Source organism: Lissotriton helveticus, chromosome 7 (genome assembly GCF_964261635.1).
Source record: "Lissotriton helveticus chromosome 7, aLisHel1.1, whole genome shotgun sequence".
Classification (NCBI taxonomy): Eukaryota; Metazoa; Chordata; class Amphibia; order Caudata; family Salamandridae; genus Lissotriton; species Lissotriton helveticus.
This window is the reverse complement of record NC_136068.1, coordinates 1,295,229,341-1,295,252,983: the sequence shown is the minus strand read 5'-3', so window position 1 is coordinate 1,295,252,983 and position 23,643 is coordinate 1,295,229,341. Positions and strand designations below refer to the sequence as shown.

Sequence of the window (23,643 nt, the reverse complement as noted above, 5' to 3'; positions counted from 1 at the left end):
TTGCATATAGCCAGTGTCTAACCCAGGGTGGTGTGGAGTGCAAAAAAACGATGGATTTAGGCCCAGATCCTTGTACTGGGGTGAATGTATGACATTGTTCTACATTCTGTCCATCAACTGTGTTTTTTGCATTTTCACCCCGAGTGGGCTGGGTATGCTCAGACGTGAGTCCGAGGCTCTCCACACCACTGGAGTCAAGCTATCCAGGCTGATGAAGGCTGATAGCCAGAAACCGGTCCTTGGATGCTTGATTCCGGTCTGGGAAAGACATGGCTTGGTAGTTCGGACTGGACTGTTTCCATGAGGCACAGGGTCAGAGCTGATTTGCATATAGCCAGTGTCTAACCCAGGGTGGTGTGGAGTGCAAACAAACGATGGATTTAGGCCCAGATCCTTGTACTGGGGTGAATGTATGACATTGTTCTACATTCTGTCCATCAACTGTGTTTTTTGCAATTTTCACCCCGAGTGGGCTGGGTATGCTCAGACGTGAGTCCCAGGCTCTCCACACCACTGGAGTCAAGCTATCCAGGCTGATGAAGGCTGATAGCCAGAAACCGGTCCTTGGATGCTTGATTCCGGTCTGGGAAAGACATGGCTTGGTAGTTCGGACTGGACTGTTTCCATGAGGCACAGGGTCAGAGCTGATTTGCATATAGCCAGTGTCTAACCCAGGGTGGTGTGGAGTGCAAAAAAACGATGGATTTAGGCCCAGATCCTTGTACTGGGGTGAATGTATGACATTGTTCTACATTCTGTCCATCAACTGTGTTTTTTGCAATTTTCACCCCGAGTGGGCTGGGTATGCTCAGACGTGAGTCCCAGGCTCTCCACACCACTGGAGTCAAGCTATCCAGGCTGATGAAGGCTGATAGCCAGAAACCGGTCCTTGGATGCTTGATTCCGGTCTGGGAAAGACATGGCTTGGTAGTTCGGACTGGACTGTTTCCATGAGGCACAGGGTCAGAGCTGATTTGCATATAGCCAGTGTCTAACCCAGGGTGGTGTGGAGTGCAAAAAAACGATGGATTTAGGTCCAGATCCTTGTACTGGGGTGAATGTATGACATTGTTCTACATTCAGTCCATCAACTGTGTTTTTTGCAATTTTCACCCCGAGTGGGCTGGGTATGCTCAGACGTGAGTCCCAGGCTCTCCACACCACTGGAGTCAAGCTATCCAGGCTGATGAAGGCTGATAGCCAGAAATCGGTCCTTGGATGCTTGATTCCGGTCTGGGAAAGACATGGCTTGGTAGTTCGGACTGGACTGTTTCCATGAGGCACAGGGTCAGAGCTGATTTGCATATAGCCAGTGTCTAACCCAGGGTGGTGTGGAGTGCAAAAAAACGATGGATTTAGGCCCAGATCCTTGTACTGGGGTGAATGTATGACATTGTTCTACATTCTGTCCATCAACTGTGTTTTTTGCAATTTTCACCCCGAGTGGGCTGGGTATGCTCAGACGTGAGTCCCAGGCTCTCCACACCACTGGAGTCAAGCTATCCAGGCTGATGAAGGCTGATAGCCAGAAACCGGTCCTTGGATGCTTGATTCCGGTCTGGGAAAGACATGGCTTGGTAGTTCGGACTGGACTGTTTCCATGAGGCACAGGGTCAGAGCTGATTTGCATATAGCCAGTGTCTAACCCAGGGCGGTGTGGAGTGCAAAAAAACGATGGATTTAGGCCCAGATCCTTTTACTGGGGTGAATGTATGACATTGTTCTACATTCTGTCCATCAACTGTGTTTTTTGCAATTTTCACCCCGAGTGGGCTGGGTATGCTCAGACGTGAGTCTCAGGCTCTCCACACCACTGGAGTCAAGCTATCCAGGCTGATGAAGGCTGATAGCCAGAAACCGGTCCTTGGATGCTTGATTCCGGTCTGGGAAAGACATGGCTTGGTAGTTCGGACTGGACTGTTTCCATGAGGCACAGGGTCAGAGCTGATTTGCATATATAGCCAGTGTCTAACCCAGGGTGGTGTGGAGTGCAAAAAAACGATGGATTTAGGCCCAGATCCTTGTACTGGGGTGAATGTATGACATTGTTCTACATTCTGTCCATCAACTGTGTTTTTTGCAATTTTCACCCCGAGTGGGCTGGGTATGCTCAGACGTGAGTCCCAGGCTCTCCACACCACTGGAGTCAAGCTATCCAGGCTGATGAAGGCTGATAGCCAGAAACCGGTCCTTGGATGCTTGATTCCGGTCTGGGAAAGACATGGCTTGGTAGTTCGGACTGGACTGTTTCCATGAGGCACAGGGTCAGAGCTGATTTGCATATAGCCAGTGTCTAACCCAGGGTGGTGTGGAGTGCAAAAAAACGATGGATTTAGGCCCAGATCCTTGTACTGGGGTGAATTGAATGTATGACATTGTTCTACATTCTGTCCATCAACTGTGTTTTTTGAAATTTTCACCCCGAGTGGGCTGGGTATGCTCAGACGTGAGTCCCAGGCTCTCCACACCACTGGAGTCAAGCTATCCAGGCTGATGAAGGCTGATAGCCAGAAACCGGTCCTTGGATGCTTGATTCCGGTCTGGGAAAGACATGGCTTGGTAGTTCGGACTGGACTGTTTCCATGAGACACAGGGTCAGAGCTGATTTGCATATAGCCAGTGTCTAACCCAGGGTGGTGTGGAGTGCAAAAAAACGATGGATTTAGGCCCAGATCCTTGTACTGGGGTGAATGTATGACATTGTTCTACATTCTGTCCATCAACTGTGTTTTTTGGGTATGTAACAGTAGCAGAAAGATTGTTGATGAGTTTAGTAGACAATGCGGAGATCAGGAGAGGCCTTGGCTGGTACAAGGAACTAAAAAGAATTAGAATGGAAACCTGAAAAGGAACACATACGAAGAAGATAGCAGAGTGAACATTTCGTCATTTGATTGTCAGTGGATCTACAAATATTTTTCAAATCCACATTCTAAATGTACAAAAGATTAACCGTTCAAAGACTACCTATGCTTTTTTGTAGCTATAATATTTTAAAAACTATGGACCGATTTGTATAAAAAAAGCATATTCTTAGACAAATTGTCATTTCATTTCGGGACAGGAATCACCCCTGTATGAAGTTGTGAGTGTACATCTCTGCCTTGATTTACAAATAGTGAGTTTGTGGCGTGTTTCCCAACTTATTTTTGGACTCCGCGCACACGACCATCATGCGACCCTCCGCATACATGCTTTAGTTATGACCTTTAGACTCAGACAGAGGTCTGTGAGAGAAATAATGGGAACACGTACACCATATTTATCCTCCTCAAGTGAGTGTGACTGCTGTCCGCTTGCTGCATTACACAAGACAGGTAGTGGTGACAGCTTGTTAATTCATAGTAGTAGGCCTTTTTAGGTCGAGCCTAAGATGGCACATGCGCTGTCTGCAAGACCTGTTGTATCCTGTTCTATGACTTGTTCGCACACCCACTGATTCTTATTGGCTATTGTCTGTGTCAATCAGAAATGCAGCTTTGTTATTGCTGCATTTTAGTAACAGTCCTTCCTTTGTGTGCTTAGCTTTTTTCTTCTGGCGATTTAACTTAGAGAGCATTTTGTTTGGCCATTACACTGTATCGCGTGTGATGGCCCCTCCTCCCTTTTCAAATGAAGGGGCAAATTGTGCATCCAGTGATCTTTTGTCCACACATGCTAAGCATTTCTAATGGCGGCCTCATAATTTTTTTTAAATTGAATTAGGCCACCACATTAGCCCACCTCGGGAGCTTTAAAGTCAGCGGATCTCACCCTTCCATTTCTCGTTGAGCCCTCACCCCAGCATCCACCTTCCGAGCATGAATGCTGCGTTTCCCTCAACCCACCCTTTTGCTGTGCAAGAAGTGAGGCACCATCTATGTCGTTATCTGGAAGAAGGGGAACAATTAGCCCCTTTTGTATGGTATTACTGACTGGCTTGCAACGGTGATGAATCCCCATTGCAAGCTGCTTAGGAATTACGTAGAAAAGGGCTTAAATGTCCCCCCTCTTCCAGATTACTACATGGATAGTCCCTCACTCCAGGCACCAACAGGATTTTGTAAATGAGAGAAAGCTGCAATAAAACATTTAGCAATTTTTGGCTTACAAATCCTGAGTCTTCTACCTACAACTGGAGTGTTTGCATGCAATGATGCTGTAGTGAGGTAACGCACTCATATAAAGATGCACTGTATCCCCCTCCACTCCCTCACTTGTCTCTGCATCTCCCTTATTCCCTCCTGCTAACATTTACTTATGCCGTAGCTCCTCGTTCCCATGTTTCTCCATCCCTCACACATCCCAATCCTATTTGCAGGCATGTATACACTCATTCCCCCTCCTCATTATCCTCCGTTACCCCGGCAGTTTTCACTTGTCTCCATTATGAGCAGCAGACAATGAGTATGTCCATCTAGAGGCATACAGGCCATATAATTCATGGCTAGGGCCATATGCGAGCCGATCTCTGGGGCTGACTTGACTCTTAGCCGAAACAGCAGAACCGGAAAGACTAATCATGCGAATGCTCTTAATTCACTCTTATTCTACCTACCTGCCTCCTGCTTCTTTCTCCATCTTTCTATCGCTGGCTTTGCCTCTTCTTTTCCCTTCCTCTTGGTCTCCAGATAGAAGATAAGATAAGAAAGAAAGAAAAAGTTTATTGTTTCAGTTAATTAAAACCATAACAATACATTTTGTAAAATCAGGCACTACGAATAAAACTTAGTGTTTTCCTACATTTTGTTTCTCTAAACAATAAAACTTTCCGCTTCGACTGCAAGTATTTTTAAAATGTAGTCATTTTAACACACACAATGTACAATTTTAAAGAGTATCGAAAGTATTTGTTGGGCCATGTGAAGTGTTCCTCCCAATGTTCTAGTGTTGTTCTGTGTTGCGTTCGGGAGTATACTTTCCTACAGAATCGATAGTCTACATTTTCTCTTTCTTTGCTCAACCCCTTCATCTGTCTCTCGCTGTATTTCGCTTTCACCCCCCTGTGCCCCATTGCCTCTCCTATCATGTGCCTTTCTCTTTGTTTGTACACCTTGCCCTGTGCTCCCTTGTACAATGATAATGCCTCCAGCCAGTATCTTCTGCCTACACTGATCCCAACGTCCTTCCTTTTTCTACCTCCCCTGCGTCCCTCTTATCCACTCATATAGTATTTCCCAGGTCTCGCAGGGTGCAACACAGTTGGGGCTGGCAGTGCCAGTGCTCTTTTGCATTTGAATAGAATTGTAAATAACCAGCAGCGCTCCCCATCCTCTCCTTTGCTGCACCTGGAGGAGTTTGTAGAATGTTGTAATAGCCCATAAGAGGGATGCAGGGGAGGCAGAAGTTGCAGCTTCTTGGTTCGGCTTACTTTTGGTTTCAGAATCAAAGCTGGATGGGGTTTCTTCACAAAATCGGCCAAGACAGCACAAATGACCACAGGGCATTTTTATAAAGTGCAAAAGGAAAAGGCTGTTTTATTAGGACAGGTCTGTAAGCCATCATAGAGACACATATACATGATTACATTACCCAGTCCCACTTATCCAAATTCTCACACGTCTATCACCCTGAAACCACGCTGTGCCCACTATATCCCCCAGCCGACAAATTGCATCAACATTCAAACCTCATAACTCCGCAGACCCTTGCTCGTTCTGACAACCTGTTCTTCTCTTGCTCCCCGCCACTATTGTGTTTCTGTGGACCACTTTCCCTTCAGCTAATGCCAGCTGATACCTGTTCTCCGCACCCGACACAAGTTGGAGATGCCGTCACAGTGATGTACTAGCCCTCTCCAAATAGTGCATCATTATTGCATTCTCCTGCAAACAGAGAAACACTTAACAAATGTTTTCCTATCCCCACTCCCCAGTTGAACTTTGGGCACAGTGCTGCAGTAGCTGCCTCTCCAACTCCCCCATAACACTGCAACTCTACCCCCAAATACTCAAGCAGTAACTACATAATCTTCAACCGGTAAAACTTGTTCTCCATTAACGCGAGAGAACCCCTATTCATCCAAAACACATTGAAATCATCCTGTGCAATCCTTGCATATTGGAAAACCTCTGCATCACTCAGTTTACTTTCCTATGTGCTTTCTTAATGGCATTATGCTTCACTGAATCTCACCATACCCATCTCTGTAGAATCTCTGATCATAAAACGAAAGTATCTGACTGTAAAAGCTGTGTTCTCACCAAGTTCGCTTTCATAACGTTTACCAGTGACGGGCCTGATAATTGGACAAGATAAACTTCACCTAAGCTAATCAGCAGCATATTTAACAAGCACTACCCACTGTAACCTCCGCCAGCCTTGGCAACAGCTGTTCTGATCTCGTGCTGCTCTAGCCCCACCAGTATAGCGGTCCATTCACAACTCCACAGGGGCAGCTAGTAACAGTGTATTGTACTGCACCCTTTTCTTGCTTTGTGGATTTTCTTTTATTACTTATGGTACGGCTGGGATATTGTCAGAAGAAAAAAAACACATTATTTGCAATGCCAATACCTCGAAAACTCACTAATGCGAGACCTATTGCATTGCCAATGCTTGTTTAACCTGTTGCCTGCAAAAGGGTGAGTGGCCTACTGGTGTCACAGGTATAAAAACACTGCCCAGTGTTATGTAACGGTAATTTGCTAAGCTTTCATGGAGGGGACACATGTATGTAGAACTGGTGTACATAGTAGGATGAACCAGAAGTGTGTGGGTTGTGATTAGCTATGAACTCAGTGCTGCATTGCGGCGGGAAGAGGTTAGAGGACTGCGCAAGATCCCAATTGCACTGGACTGGGACGTCATATTGGAGGCAGGTAGAGTGTTTTACATACCCTTAGACACTAGTGTTAGCCATTCCTAGGGTGGTGACTAGACCCGTGAGTGAGAGTGATACATATAGGTGGGGTCCCCGCAAGAGAGACGTGTTGTGTCTAACACACATCAACTGTTATTTAGACAACTTAACAGAACAATAAATGCACGAGAAATCAAGGTACTGTAATTTATTATCAATACCATGAGGTAGTTGCAAAATCAAACATTTAGCCCCAAAGGAGGGAAAGGGGAGGGGAAGTGCTCAAGGGAGTGTAAGGTCAAGGAAAAGGTAAACACAGTTAGGAAAACAGGTGATGAGTACAAAAGTTACCAACACAATCATAATAATTCAAATACATAAGCCCAAAAATCAGGGCATACAATGAAGAGATATTTTAACAAAAAAACTTTCAGCAGACACACAGTCAATTTAAGAATGTAGAGGGCTTGTGCCGGAAGTTTAAGAAGAAAGACGTCGACGTTTCGACCCCTACGTGTAGGCTACGTTCGATCCTTAGGCGGGGTCTTCATCAGGACATATGCAACCGGGAAGATTTGGGGCAATCCTATCAGACAAATTAATAGTAGATTGGTAAATATTAATTAAACGTTGTGATATTACACTATAGCCCTATAAGTTAGACTATGGTGAAGAATTACAATGATAATTGAAGAAATTACCATGGAGTCGAGGCCCAACTGGGCTCAGGACGTGGAGATAGGATGGACTGTGCAGTAGTCGCAGGTCGATCACAGCGTAATTAATTCGCAAAGCTACAGAGGAGACAGAGGACAACCAGTGGTCAATCGGCCTTCCCATCGTATATGCACTACTGGTTAAAAAACCAATTTACTTTATCAAGACCTGAATAGTACGTCTGATCTGGTACAAAAAGGGGGGGGTCAGGGAAGCAACTCAAATGCTGGAACTGGTGGGTAAAAATCACTGGATTTAAGGATCTATCTAATACTTTAAAACTATCCACAGAAAAGTACAAGGCCCCAGTATGGCATGCGGGGTCAAGGAGTCTATTGTCAGTTATACACGTATTGAGCTGAGGCCAAGCATGATATTAATAGGGGACTCTGCACGGGCAAATATGAAGGTGGGCAGACCCATGTCAAGGGCTAGCGATAGCCAGAGCACTCTTCAATTATATGAAACACACGGTATGTTTTCCCCAATTACAAAAGCATAACATACCTGTGTGTAAATGAAGAGCGACGGGGGCGGAATAGTCCAACCGTCTTTCAATAAACACTCGTCGGTGCCACGTAATCGGGTAATCAGCCTGTGTCCGATAGCTGGTAGCCGGCGGGATTCGTGCTGCCACACCGTCAGTCACGATAACGGATAAGTCTATGGGGAACCGGAAAAAACGGTCAGGGGCAAGGATAGTGAATTACCAGGGTAAATTGCAAAAAACGCACTGTTTAACACATACCCCATGGGATCAAAAGCGTCCGTGGACAGTAACTCCGCAACTCCCGCTACGCGGAGTTTAGGGGGCGGAGTCAGATAAAACATCCCATTAGAGGAAAGGGAAGAGTTACTTGGAGGGCTATACGATTGCTACTGCATAGACCATACGAAAAGAATTTTGTTATCTTAATAGTGTGGTCTTCGTGTAACCATCTCACAGGAGGAAAATAAGTTTCAATAATTATTTGATTGTGTGATTCATTACGGGCTCGGATAACGGTATAACAGAAAAATTACTAATACATACCGGAGTCTGCCCAAAGTTATACTGGTCATTTACGAACACTCAATTGGGAGATCGTGACAAAATTCCAAATACCCGCGCAACTCTCAAACATGAGGTTGAAAGCGGGTTGCTTTTCGTGAAAACCCAAAATGAGAACAAAAGACATTTTATGTTAAGATGGTATAAACAGGATCATACAGACATCAGCATATTCCTATTACAAAATTCATTATAAGCCCAAATCCTGAGGGAGATACTACCAGCATAGTTCAAAATACCCGCGCAACTCTCAAACATGAGGTTGAAGGCGGGTGGCCAGTGTTCCACTAGCGGGGCAAAGGGCTGGGCATGCTGTCTCAGATTTGAGATGGTTTGTCATTGAAAAGGTCTCTCTGGGGAGAAGAGGAGGTAATGTCTTGACAGTACTAAACACCCGTGAATCTAAATGGATGTCCCTCTTAGACTCAATCAAAAATGGCCTTAACGAGCTAGATAGCAGTTTGGCACAGTTGGCGGCCCTGGGTTGATCGGGTTACAGAGATCCATCCTAAATTAGATGGGGTCACACACCTTTTGGGTTTGGTATATAATATAATGAATCCTAATGGGAATATGCTGATGCTCAGTGTGCTCCTGTACTATCTTAAAATACTTTCCGCCATATTCTGGGCTCCCACGATAAGCCACCCGCCTTCAACCTCATGTTTGAGAGTTGCGCGGGTATTTTGAACTATGCTGGTAGTATCTCCCTCAGGATTTGGGCTTATAATGAATTTTGTAATAGGAATATGCTGATGTCTGTATGATCCTGTTTATACCATCTTAACATAAAATGTCTTTTGTTCTCATTTTGGGTTTTCACGAAAAGCAACCCGCTTTCAACCTCATGTTTGAGAGTTGCGCGGGTATTTGGAATTTTGTCACGATCTCCCAATTGAGTGTTCGTAAATGACCAGGATAACTTTGTGCAGACTCCGGTATATATTAGTAATTTTTCTGTTATACCGTTATCCGAGCCCGTAATGAATCACACAATCAAATAATTATTGAAACTTATTTTCCTCCTGTGAGATGGTTACACGAAGACCACACTATTAAGATAACAAAATTCTTTTCGTATGGTCTATGCAGTAGCAATCGTATAGCCCTCCAAGTAACTCGTCCCTTTCCTCTAATGGGATGTTTTATCTGACTCCGCCCCCTAAACTCCGCGTAGCGGGAGTTGCGGAGTTACTGTCCACGGACGCTTTTGATCCCATGGGGTATGTGTTAAACAGTGCGTTTTTTGCAATTTACCCTGGTAATTCACTATCCTTGCCCCTGACCGTTTTTTACGGTTCCCCATAGACTTATCCGTTATCGTGACTGACGGTGTGGCAGCACGAATCCCGCCGGCTACCAGCTATCGGACACAGGCTGATTACCCGATTATGTGGCACCGACGAATGTTTATTGAAAGACGGTTGGACTATTCCGCCCCCGTCGCTCTTCATTTACACACAGGTATGTTATGCTTTTGTAATTGAGGAAAACATACCGTGTGTTTCATATAATTGAAGAGTGCTCTGGCTATCGCTAGCCCTTGACATGGGTCTGCCCACCTTCATATTTGCCCGTGCAGAGTCCCCTATTAATATCATGCTTGGCCTCAGCTCAATACGTGTATAACTGACAATAGACTCCTTGACCCCGCATGCCATACTGAGGCCTTGTACTTTTCTGTGGATAGTTTTAAAGTATTAGATAGATCCTTAAATCCAGTGATTTTTACCCACCAGTTCCATCATTTGAGTTGCTTCCCTGACCCCCCCCCTTTTTGTACCAGATCAGACGTACTATTCAGGTCTTGATAAAGTAAATTGGTTTTTTAACCAGTAGTGCATATACGATGGGAAGGCCGATAGACCACTGGTTGTCCTCTCTCTCCTCTGTAGCTTTGCGAATTAATTACGCTGTGATCGACCTGCGACTACTGCACAGTCCATCCTATCTCCACGTCCTGAGCCCAGTTGGGCCTCGACTCCATGGTAATTTCTTCAATTATCATTGTAATTCTTCACCATAGTCTAACTTATAGGGCTATAGTGTAATATCACAACATTTAATTAATATTTACCAATCTACTATTAATTTGTCTGATAGGATTGCCCCAAATCTTCCCGGTTGCATATGTCCTGATGAAGACCCCGCCTAAGGATCGAACGTAGCCTACACGTAGGGGTCGAAACGTCGACGGCTTTCTTCTTAAACTTCCGGCACAAGCCCTCTACATTCTTAAATTGACTGTGTGTCCGCTGAAAGTTTTTTTGTTAAAATATCTCTTCATTGTATGCCCTGATTTTTGGGCTTATGTATTTGAATTATTATGATTGTGTTGGTAACTTTTGTACTCATCACCTGTTTTCTTAACTGTATTTACCTTTTCCTTGACCTTACACTCCCTTGAGCACTTCCCCTCCCCTTTCCCTCCTTTGGGGCTAAAGGTTTGATTTTGCAACTACCTCATGGTATTGATAATAAATTACAGTACCTTGATTTCTCGTGCATTTATTGTTCTGTTAAGTTGTCTAAATAACAGTTGATGTGTGTTAGACACAACACGTCTCTCTTGCGGGGACCCCACCTATATGTATCAGATTTCGCCCAGGTCCCCGCGACTGCATGGGTTAAACCCCCCCCCCTTTTTGTAATGTCCTGTGAGTGAGAGTGACATGGGCCTGGGTGTCTATGGAAATGAGACGGATGTAGGGACAAAGATCAAACTAGTGCCGGCGGCCGACGCTGGAGAGGTTCTAGATGTACAACTGCAGGATTGGAGGGTGGGGGGTGGGTGTCACATGGTTCCGGTGGGGGGGGGTTGTTTTTCTCAAGTATGATATGGTTTGTCAAGTAGGCACTATAAAAATATGCACAGTTTTGCTATGACAGACCATGTTTACACTGCATATTGTCTCTCTTCCCCCGATTAGGATATTAGGATGGGGTTATGTCATGGTGCACCTGGAAGATGATGCCAAGGTTGGAAACACACAACAATGGACTGCTGTGACATGTATCATGAGAACTGTGATAGTATGCTGTGAATCAAGTTGTAAACTGTATGATGCGCAGAAATGCTGTTATCCAGAATTGGGGTATCTTTCATAGATTCACATGCTTAGAATCACCCCCGGCGACGGGGTGGGAGTCTCGCGGTACAATAAAATATATACATTATACTAATAATAACATTACACCATAGGCTATAGTAGATGGCAAAGTCACTACACTAGCCTATCTTAGTCCTTTTGCAAAAAGAAACAAACTTTGAAGCCAGCCAATCAGGCATCAGCTCCTCCTAGAACCTTCCCCACAGAGAGGCAAACCTTCAGATTTTCTACCGCACCTCGTGTGTTAGGGAGTCTCCCTGAGCTCTGCTCAGTTTTTTTCCTCTGGCTTCACTTCTTTGAAGAAAGTATATCTGATTCTAAGAAGAGTTTGTTGTTGGCCTGTTCTTCATGTGGAAAGAAGAGACTACACTTTGAGGACCCACATAAGGAGTGTATCTATTGTCTCTACTCAGCACACAAGGTCAAGGACTGCAGGATTTGTAGAACCTTCCCTGCCAAGACCTTGAAGGATAGAGAGGGTCAACTGCTGGTTTGGTTGGAGAAGTTGAAGGCATCATCTGAAGTGGTTCCTGAAGGAGAAGAAAGTGTCAGTCCTCAAGTGTCCACCCCTGTGACCAAGAAGAGGGATAGATCCGGAGATCCTCCTGAGAAGCTAAGTAAGACCTTGAAATCATCCTCTTCTGAAGTGGGTTACTCTTCCTCAAAAAAAGAGATGGTCTCTTCTGAGGTAAAATCAAGAGATAAGGTGAAGGTTTCTTAGAAAACGACCTCAAAATCTCTTCAAGATCCTTCGTCAATGAGTAGAACATCTTTGTCGATGAGAAAATCACCACAGAAGGTGAGTGGATCTTCATTGTCGAAGAAAAGTATACCGTCAGCGGCATCGAGTGTCCATACGCCGTCGATGACTCACATGTCGACTCCAGCTTCCCGTCGTCGATGAGTATCCCGTCGACGACGCTTCATGTTCCGTCAACGAGCCCGTCGACGATACTACCGTCAATGATCTCACCGTCTGCGATGATTATGCCCTCGACGACGAGTGCACCGTCGACAACAACTTCAACCATGACGTCGACGACCACAACGTCGACTATGTCTTTTCCGTCGACGACGACTATGATCACAGCGTCGGCGATGCCGTCTGTTACAGCCATTACAGCAGAATATGAATCACCATCTACATATATTGCTGCCACTTTGAAGCGCCTTGGCCTTTACAATTTACGCCTATTTTTGAGCTCTAAATTGTCGTCTACCAGACAATTTTATCATGATGTTTCGCATATCTCTCCTTTGCCTCCAAGCCATTACTTGGAGGAATCAGTAGATGATGATGACCCCTACGGACAGGCACATGATCCGTCACAACTAAGGATAAAATATCAAGACGATGATGAAGAAGAATAATATTATGAGCCATGTGAGTCACGAAGGGAGCCTCAAGAAGTTTTCCATCAAGAGTCCGTGGTACAAATGCCTGCTTCCTTGCTTCAAGATCTGACAGCAATGCTGAAGGACTACAATAGTCGTTTTCCTCCAGCTCCACCTCCACAACAACCTGCTCCTGTACAAATGCAACCGGTGACTCCTGCAGCACCAGTTTGACTTTGCCTTCAGGCCTACTTCAGGATGATGATGGGGACAGGGTACCGGAGGATGGAGAAATTCCTAATTCGCCCACTACCGTAGAAAAATGGGATGAATATCTAATTCCAGCTCCAGCTTCGCCGATCCCTCCAGCTGCAGATTCTCCTCCTGAGGACATAGGAGAATTCCATGCCATTATGGAAAGAGCTTCTACTAGGTTTCATCTAAACCTGCCGGTACAGAAGACAGAGTGCTTCTTATACGATTTTAAAGATCAAAGCATGAAATCTACGCGCTCTATTCTCATAATTGATCACATATGGAAAGAGGGAATACAAATTATGAAAACTCCATTCTCTGTTCCGGCAAAAAAGTACAAAGCGCCGGAGGATGCACCAGCCTGCCTTTCAGGTCACCCTAAAGCTTACTCTGTTATTTCTCAGGCAGCGCAAAGAAAATCAAGGAACCCCTCAGCTCCAATAACAGCTCCTCCTGACAAGGATGGAAGGTGTTTGGACAATATAGGCAAACGATTTACCACAATGGCGGGTGCTACTGTACGAGCTACATATTGCTTAGCCATTCTCAACAGATATGACCGTCAACTGTGGTCGGACATCTCGCCCTATAGAGAAGATCTGCCAGAAATTTCTCATGGAGGGTGAAAGAGCCGCTTCCGAGATCATTTATATCTCAATGGATATTGCATCTCTTGGATTTCGTCAACTAGCAGGAGCGGCTACTCTTAGAAGACAGGGCTGGCTGAAAGCCACGAGTTTTCGCCCAAAGATCCAGACGAAGATCCTGGAAAATGCCTTTTGATGGCGATCTCTTGTTCGGTAAGCATATTGACGATGCACTACAAGAGATAAAGAAGGACACCGAGACCGCAAGATCATTGGGTTCCTTGCAATATCGGAAGATACCCTTTTGAGGAGCAAGGGGTAGAGGTTCCTACTCCTTTCGAGGAGGCTACCAGTAATACCAACAGCAGGGGAATCAGGGTTGATACGGATATTCGTACCAGCAACATCAGCAAACCTACAGAAACCCTCCAACGTCTGCCTATAGGCAACAGGGCAAGAAGCGTCAACCTTAAGGCAGAGATTCTGCCAGAAGGCAGTGAAATTCCTATTGCACCTGATTCAGACTTGCCTCAAACATTCAAGATTCCTATTATTTCCCAACATTTCAACAATTGGGGAAAAATAACCAAAGACAAATGGGTATTGGACATTATAAAATTCGGACACACCCTGGAGTTCACCAAATTTCCTCCCCCTCATCCACCTCTAAAGAAAAATCCACCACATCTTTCTCTACTCAGGAAAGAAGTAAAATCAATGTTGTTAAAAGGGGCGATAGAAAGAGTCCCTCACTCTCAAGCAGGAAAGGGATTCTATTCTCGTTTGATTAAGAAAAAGTCTGGGGATTGGAGGCCGATCTCAGACCTGCGAATGCTAAACAAATACTTACAAAAGAAATCCTTTTGCATGGTAACACTTCAAGAAATTCTTCAGCTTCTGGACCATGCAGATTTCATGACAACCTTGGATCTCCAGAATAAGTATTTTCATATCCCTATTCACCCCAAACATCGAAAAGTTCTGAGATTCACTGTGGCAGGTGCACATTTCCAATTCAAAGTCCTTCCATTTGGCCTACGCTCAGCTCCAAGAGTCTTTACCAAATTTCTAGCTCCAGTAGCAGCTCATCTCAGGTTGCAAGGAATCCAACTATTTCCATATCTGGACGACTGGCTTATAAAGGCTCCTTCTCTTCGCCAGGCTTCTCTTGCAACAACCAAATGCCTGTACCTCAATTAAAGTGGTAGAGTGTGTGTTGAGTCTGGATATTGCTGTCTTCTTAGAAGTGCAAGGTTAGCCTTTTGACTGGGCCTGCCCTTTTGTTCTCCTAGAGTTTCTGCACCTGAATGGTTGATAAAGGAGAGGGCTACTTTCCCCATTGTGCCTATATTTTAAGTGTCTCACAGTGAAGAATCCAATACTTACCCCTCTTCATCACAATCCACTGAGGATAAAGAGAGTGGCTGATTTGTCTGAGAATAAATACACAAATAACCCAGCCCATTGGCTACACCCATAAAATGCACAAACTCTGTCAGCAAGACTAGTTTAAGAGAAGCCTGAAAGTGCTCCAGGACTTCTCACTGACCAGTATACCTGAACGCCCTGCACAGTGCTGGAAAATCATTCCAGCACTGGTTTCTTTGAAAGGCAGCTTTCCAGTCAGGTGAGGAAACTTCGCCTGAAGAAGTCTGCAGTAATTTTTTGGAAGTGCTGTGGGTCTGGCTTGAAAAGGATCCTGCTTTGCCTGATGAGAGAAGGCTGCTGGAACTATCCTTGCAGGAAGAGTCTTCTCAGAGGAGAAGCTCAGCTGTGGTGGCATGGTGCAGGAGTTGCCCAAAGAAAATCTTCTGCTTCACCTTTCTCCAAGAGTCTGACGTAGAGCTGTGATGTTTGTTTGGGTGGTGTGTTTATTTGGACCTTATTCGGTGACTCCAAGAATCATGCCTAATCACCATCCCTACCATGACCTTTATGCATCAGATGTAAGGTGCTAGAAGAAGGCGTGGCTGGGGTGATGGGTTACTGAGACTCAACTAGATGGTGCTCCAGACAGAAGCTCTGCCTCATCACACATAGATAAACCTTCCCTTGCCGAGAACAAGCACTGAATTTGGGGAGCCATTTAACCTGAACTAGACTATTGACTAGATAGGAAGACGCTCACTAGGACAAGCGAGACATCTGCCTAAATTTCCCATATTCCCTGGTTTATTTCCATAGTCATTAGGACTGCACAGTTGTTGACTTCTTGCATCCCACCGGATCTCTTTGTGTATTACTGGGTAGTGGTAAAATACATTCTTTTTTTGTTAAAGTAAAAGCACTGACTGGACAATCTGTTATTGTGTGACGTGACTTGTTGAGTTCTGAGCCTCTAAACGTACTCCACATGACTTGTTGAGTTCTCAGCCTCTAAACTTACTGTACCGCTTTGAGTAAACCTTTGTTTAAAAAAATATATTTTTTTTTTATTAAACAACTCCAATTATTACATCTAGAAAAATAGAGATATACATCAGTAAAAAATGTGTTAAAAAAAAGATTTTCTTGGTTAATACAACTAGCTAGGATACACAAATCATTACATTACATTAATTCATTACATTCCGAGACATCAATAATATACATATTATAAAGGGAGCATTTTATCTTATACACTTCTTACATCCCTGCTCCAGGCCGCAATTGGGGACCAGATCTTACTGCCACGTAATCAGGAATGTCTCCCTCTATTGGCATAAATGGCTTTTTTCTGATTATACACCCCCAAAAAGTGAGTTAACCACATTTGAAAGCTTGGTGGATCCATGTCTTTCCAGCGGGCTGCAATTATTATTCTATAAACTGCTGTACCCACAAAAAGGCATGATTCCTCTTCTATGCTAAGTCCAAGAATGCTATCATAGCCAAGGATGAAAAGAGTGGGCGATTATGCCACTTTATGCCCAAACACCTCCTCCCGGAATTCTGATAGCATCCTCTTAAGTGGTGTTAATTTAAAACATTCATAAAACATATGTGATAGGGTGGCTGGGCCCACTCCACACCTGGGGCACTCATCATTGTGTCTTTTACCCCTTGCATGCAGCTTAGCAGGGGTATAGTACAAATAATACATGTTTTTGTATAACTGGGCTTTTAAGTTAGAAGATAGGAGTAAACGCAATGTTAATAGTAAACTCATGTAAATATCAACGTTGGGGTTAGCAAGTTTACCAGCCCATGATGATTCTGTATGTTCCAGGTCATCTTGAAGTTTTTCAAGCAGCAAACCATATATTATTCCAATTCTAGTCGTATTTTTACTTATAATCTCAAAGAATGGGATCTTTTCGAGTGTAATACTAGGAGTTTTTAGATTGAGAATAGTATTAACTTGAATAAATTTAAAATAGTCATTATTAGAGATCTCAAAATTTCTCTAAGTTCAAAAATCTGGCACTTGAATCACCTCCCAGAAAGTCCCACACTGTAGTAATCCCCATGCTTTCCCATTTCTTAGCAATGTCGTCGTTAGCCTGTACAGGAAATAAAGAAGAGTGCCATAGGGGGGTATATCTATTGAATTTAGGGATTGCCATATATCTATAAGCTTTCCTCCATATTTTCCATGCGCTACTGATGACTTTAAATGTAACTTTTTTATAACAGCTTGGCTCTAGTTGTCTCAGCAAGAACCCTTGGGCTTTCTTTCCAATTGATAATTCATAAATAGATGGTATTTCCATGACCCCTGTGCTCTCCGTGGCAATCGAGGTGTTAAAGAGTGGTGCCATTTGATGAAGAAGGGCAGCCCAAAAGTATAGCATCATATTAGGAATTGCTAGGCCACCTCTATTTTGTGGTAAAGATAAATATTTCAAAGACCTCCTGATTTTTCCATATTGCCAGACAAAATTAGACATTTGTGACTCAAGAGATTTAATAATATTATCTTCAATATTTAAGGGAATAGCACGAAACAAATATAGTACCCTAGGAAGTATATTCATTTTTAGAACATTTCCCCTACCAATGATCGACAAGTGTAAACTATTAACCCTTGCCAGGTCTTTTCTTATGGCGCTCATTAGGGGTTCATAATTAAGTTTGTTAATGTTTTCGAACTTTGCGCTTATACTTACCCCAAGATACATGGCTTTTTCTGCTTTTCTAGGATCGGCATAGTCAATATTGTCGGTGCATAGTACAATTGTTTTATCTTTATTAAGGGAGTATCCAGAGTAATGACCAAATGACTGAGTGATAACTTCTATTTCTGCAATTGCCTCAGCGGGGTTTGGTGTTCATACTGCCACGTCGTCGGCATAAGCAAGTATTTTTGTTTCATATGCACCGACAATGACAGGTTTTATTACTTGGGTCTGTAACAGTTTTATGATCAGAGGGTTGATGTACATAGCGAACAATATCGGGGAGCAGGGGCAGCCCTGCCTTGTTCCTCTCGATATATTAATTGCACAGGATTCAATACCCATTATTTGGAGTTTAGCTGTTGGTTCTTGATACATTGCTCTGATCAATTTAACAAGACCAGGCCCAAAATTATTAGACTCCAGCACACCCCACAGAAATTCCCACGACACCCGATCGAAGGTTTTCTCAACATCTAGAAGGATCATCGACATCTGGCCCCCTGTCCCGGACATGATATCAAAGAGAGAAATAACTCTTTGGGTGTGGTCTGTTGTGCCCTTACAAGGGATAAAGCCATGTTGCCAGGGGGAGACCAGATGTTCGATGACCCTCCTGAGCCTATTAGCCAGGATCTTTGCATACAGCTTAGAGTCAGAATTAATCAATGAGATTGGGCGGTACGATGATGGAAGCTCAGCGGGTTTGCCCTTTTTTGGAAAGATAATTATATTAGCTTCTTTCCATGATTCTGGCGGCGTGCCACTCTATTGTATCCCCACAAACAGATCCAATAGGAAAGGTAATATTTGTTCTCCTAATATTTTATAAAGTTCTAGAGGGATTTTGTCAGGGCCAGCTGCTTTCCCTGAAGCCAGATCAGATAGAGCCATTTGTAGTACTGTAATAGTAATCTCTTTTTCCAGATCCTCTCTAGTTATAGTATCTATGGCCTTGCTCCATCCAGTGTCAGTTATAAATTCCCTTTTTTTTTTTTTTTATTTCAACTGAATTGACTATACCGTCCCTTTGGTAGAGCTTTTGGCAGTACTGCTGAAATACTTCAACAATATACTCTGGTTTTATATATTCCAGGCCTTCTGCCTTAACAGATGTGATCGTGTTATAAAAAAATCTTCTGTCGAGTGCACAGAGCCAGTTGTTTACCCACCCTCTCTCCATTCTCATAAGTACTGCTTTGATGTGACTGATAACTGGGTTAGCCCATTATTTAAGTCTGTTTTTAGGAGCAGCATTCGACGCGTAGTGGATTTCCCGTCTTCACCCCGAGCTATTGATGCGACATGTTCTTCCTCCGCTCTAGCTAAATCTTGCATCAGGAGATAATTTTCCTTGTCACGTTGCTTTTTGATTCTAGCCACATAGCTGATTGTCTCCCCCCTAAGGGCAGCTTGAAAACAGTCCCAAACAACCCCCCTAGAAGCGCTAAATTGATTTGCATCGAAGTAACCTTGAGCCCAAATAGATATAAAGGTTATATAATCTCTATTAACCAAAAGCTGTGTATCAAAAGTCCAGTTTGAGCGTTGTCTGGTAAAATTTATTATATTGATTGTAAGAATTAAGGCATTGTGATCTGAGATTATTTTAGGACATTTAATAACTTCTGCTTGATTAGACAGGTCCCTTGTCCCTAATATATAATCTAGTCTAACATATTTGTTGTGGGGGTGTGAAAAATAAGTGTACCCCGGATCGGGTTGATTTTTAACATCCCAAATATCTACAAGATCGTAGCTATCTCTAAGCTGGCTAATGGCTCTGAATACCCTTGGTTTGCAGCCTGAATATTTTTCCTGGTTCTGTTTCCCAAATGCAGATCCCAACGAAATATTAAAATCACCACAAAATATGAGCGATCCTGACCAAGAGGCGAGCTCTAGTTCTAGATTTTCAAAAATGTGTGGGTCATCCTGGTTTGAGCCGTAGGCTGAGCAGATAGTTATACCCTGTGCCAGTTCTATGATAGCCCACCTCCCTTGGGTATCCACTGCCTTAAGTAAAGTTTGTCCTAAGGACATTTTAGCCAGAATAGCTACCCCACGGGTATTCAATGTTTGGGTGGTGCAGGCGAGCAGATTGTTACCAACTTCCGATTTCAGCGCGAGGGACCGTTGCGAAGCTGACATTCGGGAAAATGAAAGTATTCCTCCACCACTTTCCCTTTTGATTGCAGACAATGACGCTGGCATGGGAGATCCGGTGGGGGGTGTCTAATATGGATAATGTGGACAAAACCAGGAGTGCTGGTCAGGCGCATACTTTACGTAGGCCAGTTCCCAATCCTCAAACACCTCAAATAGTGTTGATTGACCCTAATACAGCAATAAATATCGGCAGTACTAATGTGGCTAATATGAATAACACGAATAACATTGACATTGACACAGAGCTAGAGAAGGACCCCAGCGATTTTTTTCCTTCTCTGATGAAGCAGAATGGTCTGACGATACCTGACTGATGAGAGTGGAAGTGGCGAAAAAGCAGAATATCCTAGGGTTAAACCAAAAACGGGTTTGAAACGAAAGAAGAGATGTCATGGGGTAACAGATTTGGCCTGGGACTATACCCCAACTAATCAGCTCACTAGCCCCTCTTGCTTGACGATCTTAGCACAACAACCTGATCACCCGGTGCACCTAGACCCAGTCGCTCCAACCCATGACACTGTTCTCCAAGCTATCGCATCACATCGTGAGGAAACATCCCAGGATGGGCGCAAGGCTCAGGCAGCCGTACGAAAAGTGCAAGGGGTGGTTCGTAAATTGACTAAGACCTGCAGTACATTTGGGGACCGATTGACTGAGTTGGAGTCCAGAATTGTATCTAACAAATTGGAGATTACTATGAATCAAGAACGGATTGAATCTCATGAAGCTGAGCTGGCAGATGTTCGATGGAAACTGGAGGAGTTCGAAAATCGCCAGCGTAGAAATAACTTACGCATTTTAGGGGTCCCCGAGGCAGTGGAGGGGGAAGATATTCGCTCATTTTGGTGGATCTTCTTCGTGACTCTCTGCCGGAGCTTTCTTGCTGGAATTGGGCTGCAGAAGTTCAGTGTGCCCACCGCGTCCCTTTCACCTTAAAACAACCAGCTTTGAGTAAACCTTTGAATGCTCGTCTCATGGTCAAGTGCTACAAAAGTTTTCTTGGTGTTCAGTTATTAGTGTCTTCAGTAGGACAGGCCCAGAACATCAGTGGCAAATGGACTCAATCACCTCGACCAGTAGCCCCTGAGTGCCCTGGAGCCATCAAACTGGTTTGGACATCCGTTCAGTTGTTTTTGCTTTAGCATAGATCAAAAGATCCAATTGGAGGTAAAAAAAAAAAAATCGACTTTTAGACTACCTTTCTTCCCCCCGAACGATGTCCACATAGTTAGAATTAAGATTCTAAAATAGATGCATAAGTTGTCTTCTAGATTTTCACAAAATCATGAACGGCATCTGAAGTATTAGAAAATCAGGGGCCGAACTCATAAGGAGTCTATTTCCTTGATTGTGATATATACATAGAAGTGTGTATATTCATGCAGTGGTTTCATCAGATGATTATTTCATACAGTTCAAAGGACTATCCGTTTTAAATGTAATGTTTTTGTCTCTCTGTCACTAGGATTTGCCTTGCAAGGAGGATCGGTGGTACCCATTGGAACCACGGACAGAAACGTACCCCGACCGGGGACAGTGCCACCTTCAGTTCTCTTTACTGCACAAGAAGGTGAGTGCTTTGATGGCAGGAGTCACCATTATCTAAGCTCTACCTTGGCACCCTATTGTGGTCCTACAAGGAGCCAGATTTGTTTAAGTGACAGGTCTGCGCCCCGGGCCTTAGGGCACAGCGTAAATCTGCCGCTCTTTCAAGTAAAATACATAAGGTTTTAGTCTAAATGGATCGACCCATGCTTTTTCTCCCATTTATTTTAGAGAGCAACACAGCAGAGCAAACAGCCCAGCTACACTGTTCACCGCCAGCTGCTGCAGGAATTTGTGCGCCAGGAGATTGCCCAACATCAGGTATACCGCCCGGCGCCTTCATTTGACATACGAGAGATAACTGAATGATATTCACAGCATAAAATTTATGTGAAATTTCCTGACATCATTGTGCAGCTTTGCACAGTTATGAATATTTTTGTATTAGCCCATCTACACTCATTTTATCAGCAATGGTAATGTATTTTTCTGGAATTTGAACATCGCTCAGCAGGAAGTGCTAAGTTTGATGGGCTATTTCACTACCTGTACTGAATAAGTTAAAAACATAACAGAAATGTATTGAAAGGCAATCTGCAAAATCCAAGGAAGTGCTGCGTGACCTACGGCTGCCATCTGGTAGCAATGGTTTGATAGGGCTATGAAAGCGTATAACAGAATATGATGCATCGCAACTGACGTGTCACGATAAATAAGGATGACACCCAATCCCTGGTGACATCACCATACTTGCTGCTGGCCTGCTTACACTCTAACAGCTGTATTAGCAACAGTAAGATTTAAAAATTGGCAGTTTTTAGTTTACCAAATATAATCCACAGAGACACACTGGCTTGTCCCCAAAATGTCGGATTGTTGTTACCTACTTATTATTGCATTTCAGAACTAATAGACTACCAGCCAATCTTGTGATTGCTACGCGACCAGTTTTAATTTCTTACATTGGCCTCTGAACTTTTTTTTTGGTCCCTGGAAATCCTTATTTTGTGGACCGTGTAAGGAATAAATCTGAGTGCATTTCAATTTTTCATCTAATTTAAGCTCTTGTGATGGCAAACATGGTTTCGTTATACATGAAACTTTCAGAAACAGTGCTTGAAAAATAGCCGGAAGCTCAAGCTGCCTGACATTTGCCAGCCCAAAGGTACCAAAAGAAATCTTGAAATAGCATTGATAAAGCCATTTTTTTTGTATTTGGAGCTAGAATTCTTTGCCTTGCAACAACATTTTACCCAGAATTCGGTGCCTAACAAGCTTATTCCTACCAGTGTTGGAAAGAGATGGGTAAACTGTAAAAATAGGAATTTTAGTGTAGGTTTTAAAATTAGACATGTGCACAAAGCGTTTGGAGCTTTTGCAGCCTTAATTGCCCCATATTCATAATCACAAATAAATCGCCCTTCACGTACATTCTATCCCTAACAGAGACTTTGAAAGCACTGCGCTGAGGATTTGCACTACTTTTTGGGGTGAAATCCCTCCTCTCTTTCTATATGTACTTTACATTTTGAGTTTAGGATATGCTGAGTAGGAGAAATGAGAAAGGGTATGAGACAAAACAAGGGCATAGTGATAGAGGGAAAGGCGTAGCAAGAGAGAGGAAGTTGAGGGAGAAAAGAGATAGAGATGAGGTAAAAACATTAGTACGCTGGGGACAGGCATACGGTAAGAAAAGCTAAGCAGGATAGCCAGAAAGGGAAATGCAAGAGATGTTCAAGAAAAGATGGATAGGTACCGTTTTAGAGTGAGGTAGAGAGAGATGGATGTAGGCAGGAAACAAAGTAGAGCGAGAGAGAGGTAGAGGCTGAGCGGTAGAGGTAGACATGTAGCAGGTACGTTGTTGAGAGAAACCTAGAGAGGTCTTGAAGGTACAGCGATATGCAACACAAGAAGAAGAATAGCAACAGGTAAGTAAAGAGGCTAATGAGACACAGAAAGGTAGAGAGACAGAGGTGAAGAATAGGTAGGAGTG

The 23,643-nt window shown here is 43.7% G+C and overlaps 1 protein-coding gene across 4 annotated transcripts in view; it reads left to right on the top strand.

Moving 5' to 3' along the window:
• UNC13D (unc-13 homolog D) overlaps positions 1–23,643 on the top strand; it is an 880,699-nt gene that overhangs the window by 414,182 nt on the left and 442,874 nt on the right. For all 4 annotated transcript variants that reach the window (XM_078654550.1, XM_078654552.1, XM_078654549.1 and 1 more), the window contains exons 11-12: positions 21,571–21,675; positions 21,882–21,971. In XM_078654550.1, the coding sequence (XP_078510676.1) occupies positions 21,571–21,675; positions 21,882–21,971 (195 nt within the window). The remainder of the gene's footprint in view (positions 1–21,570; positions 21,676–21,881; positions 21,972–23,643) is intronic.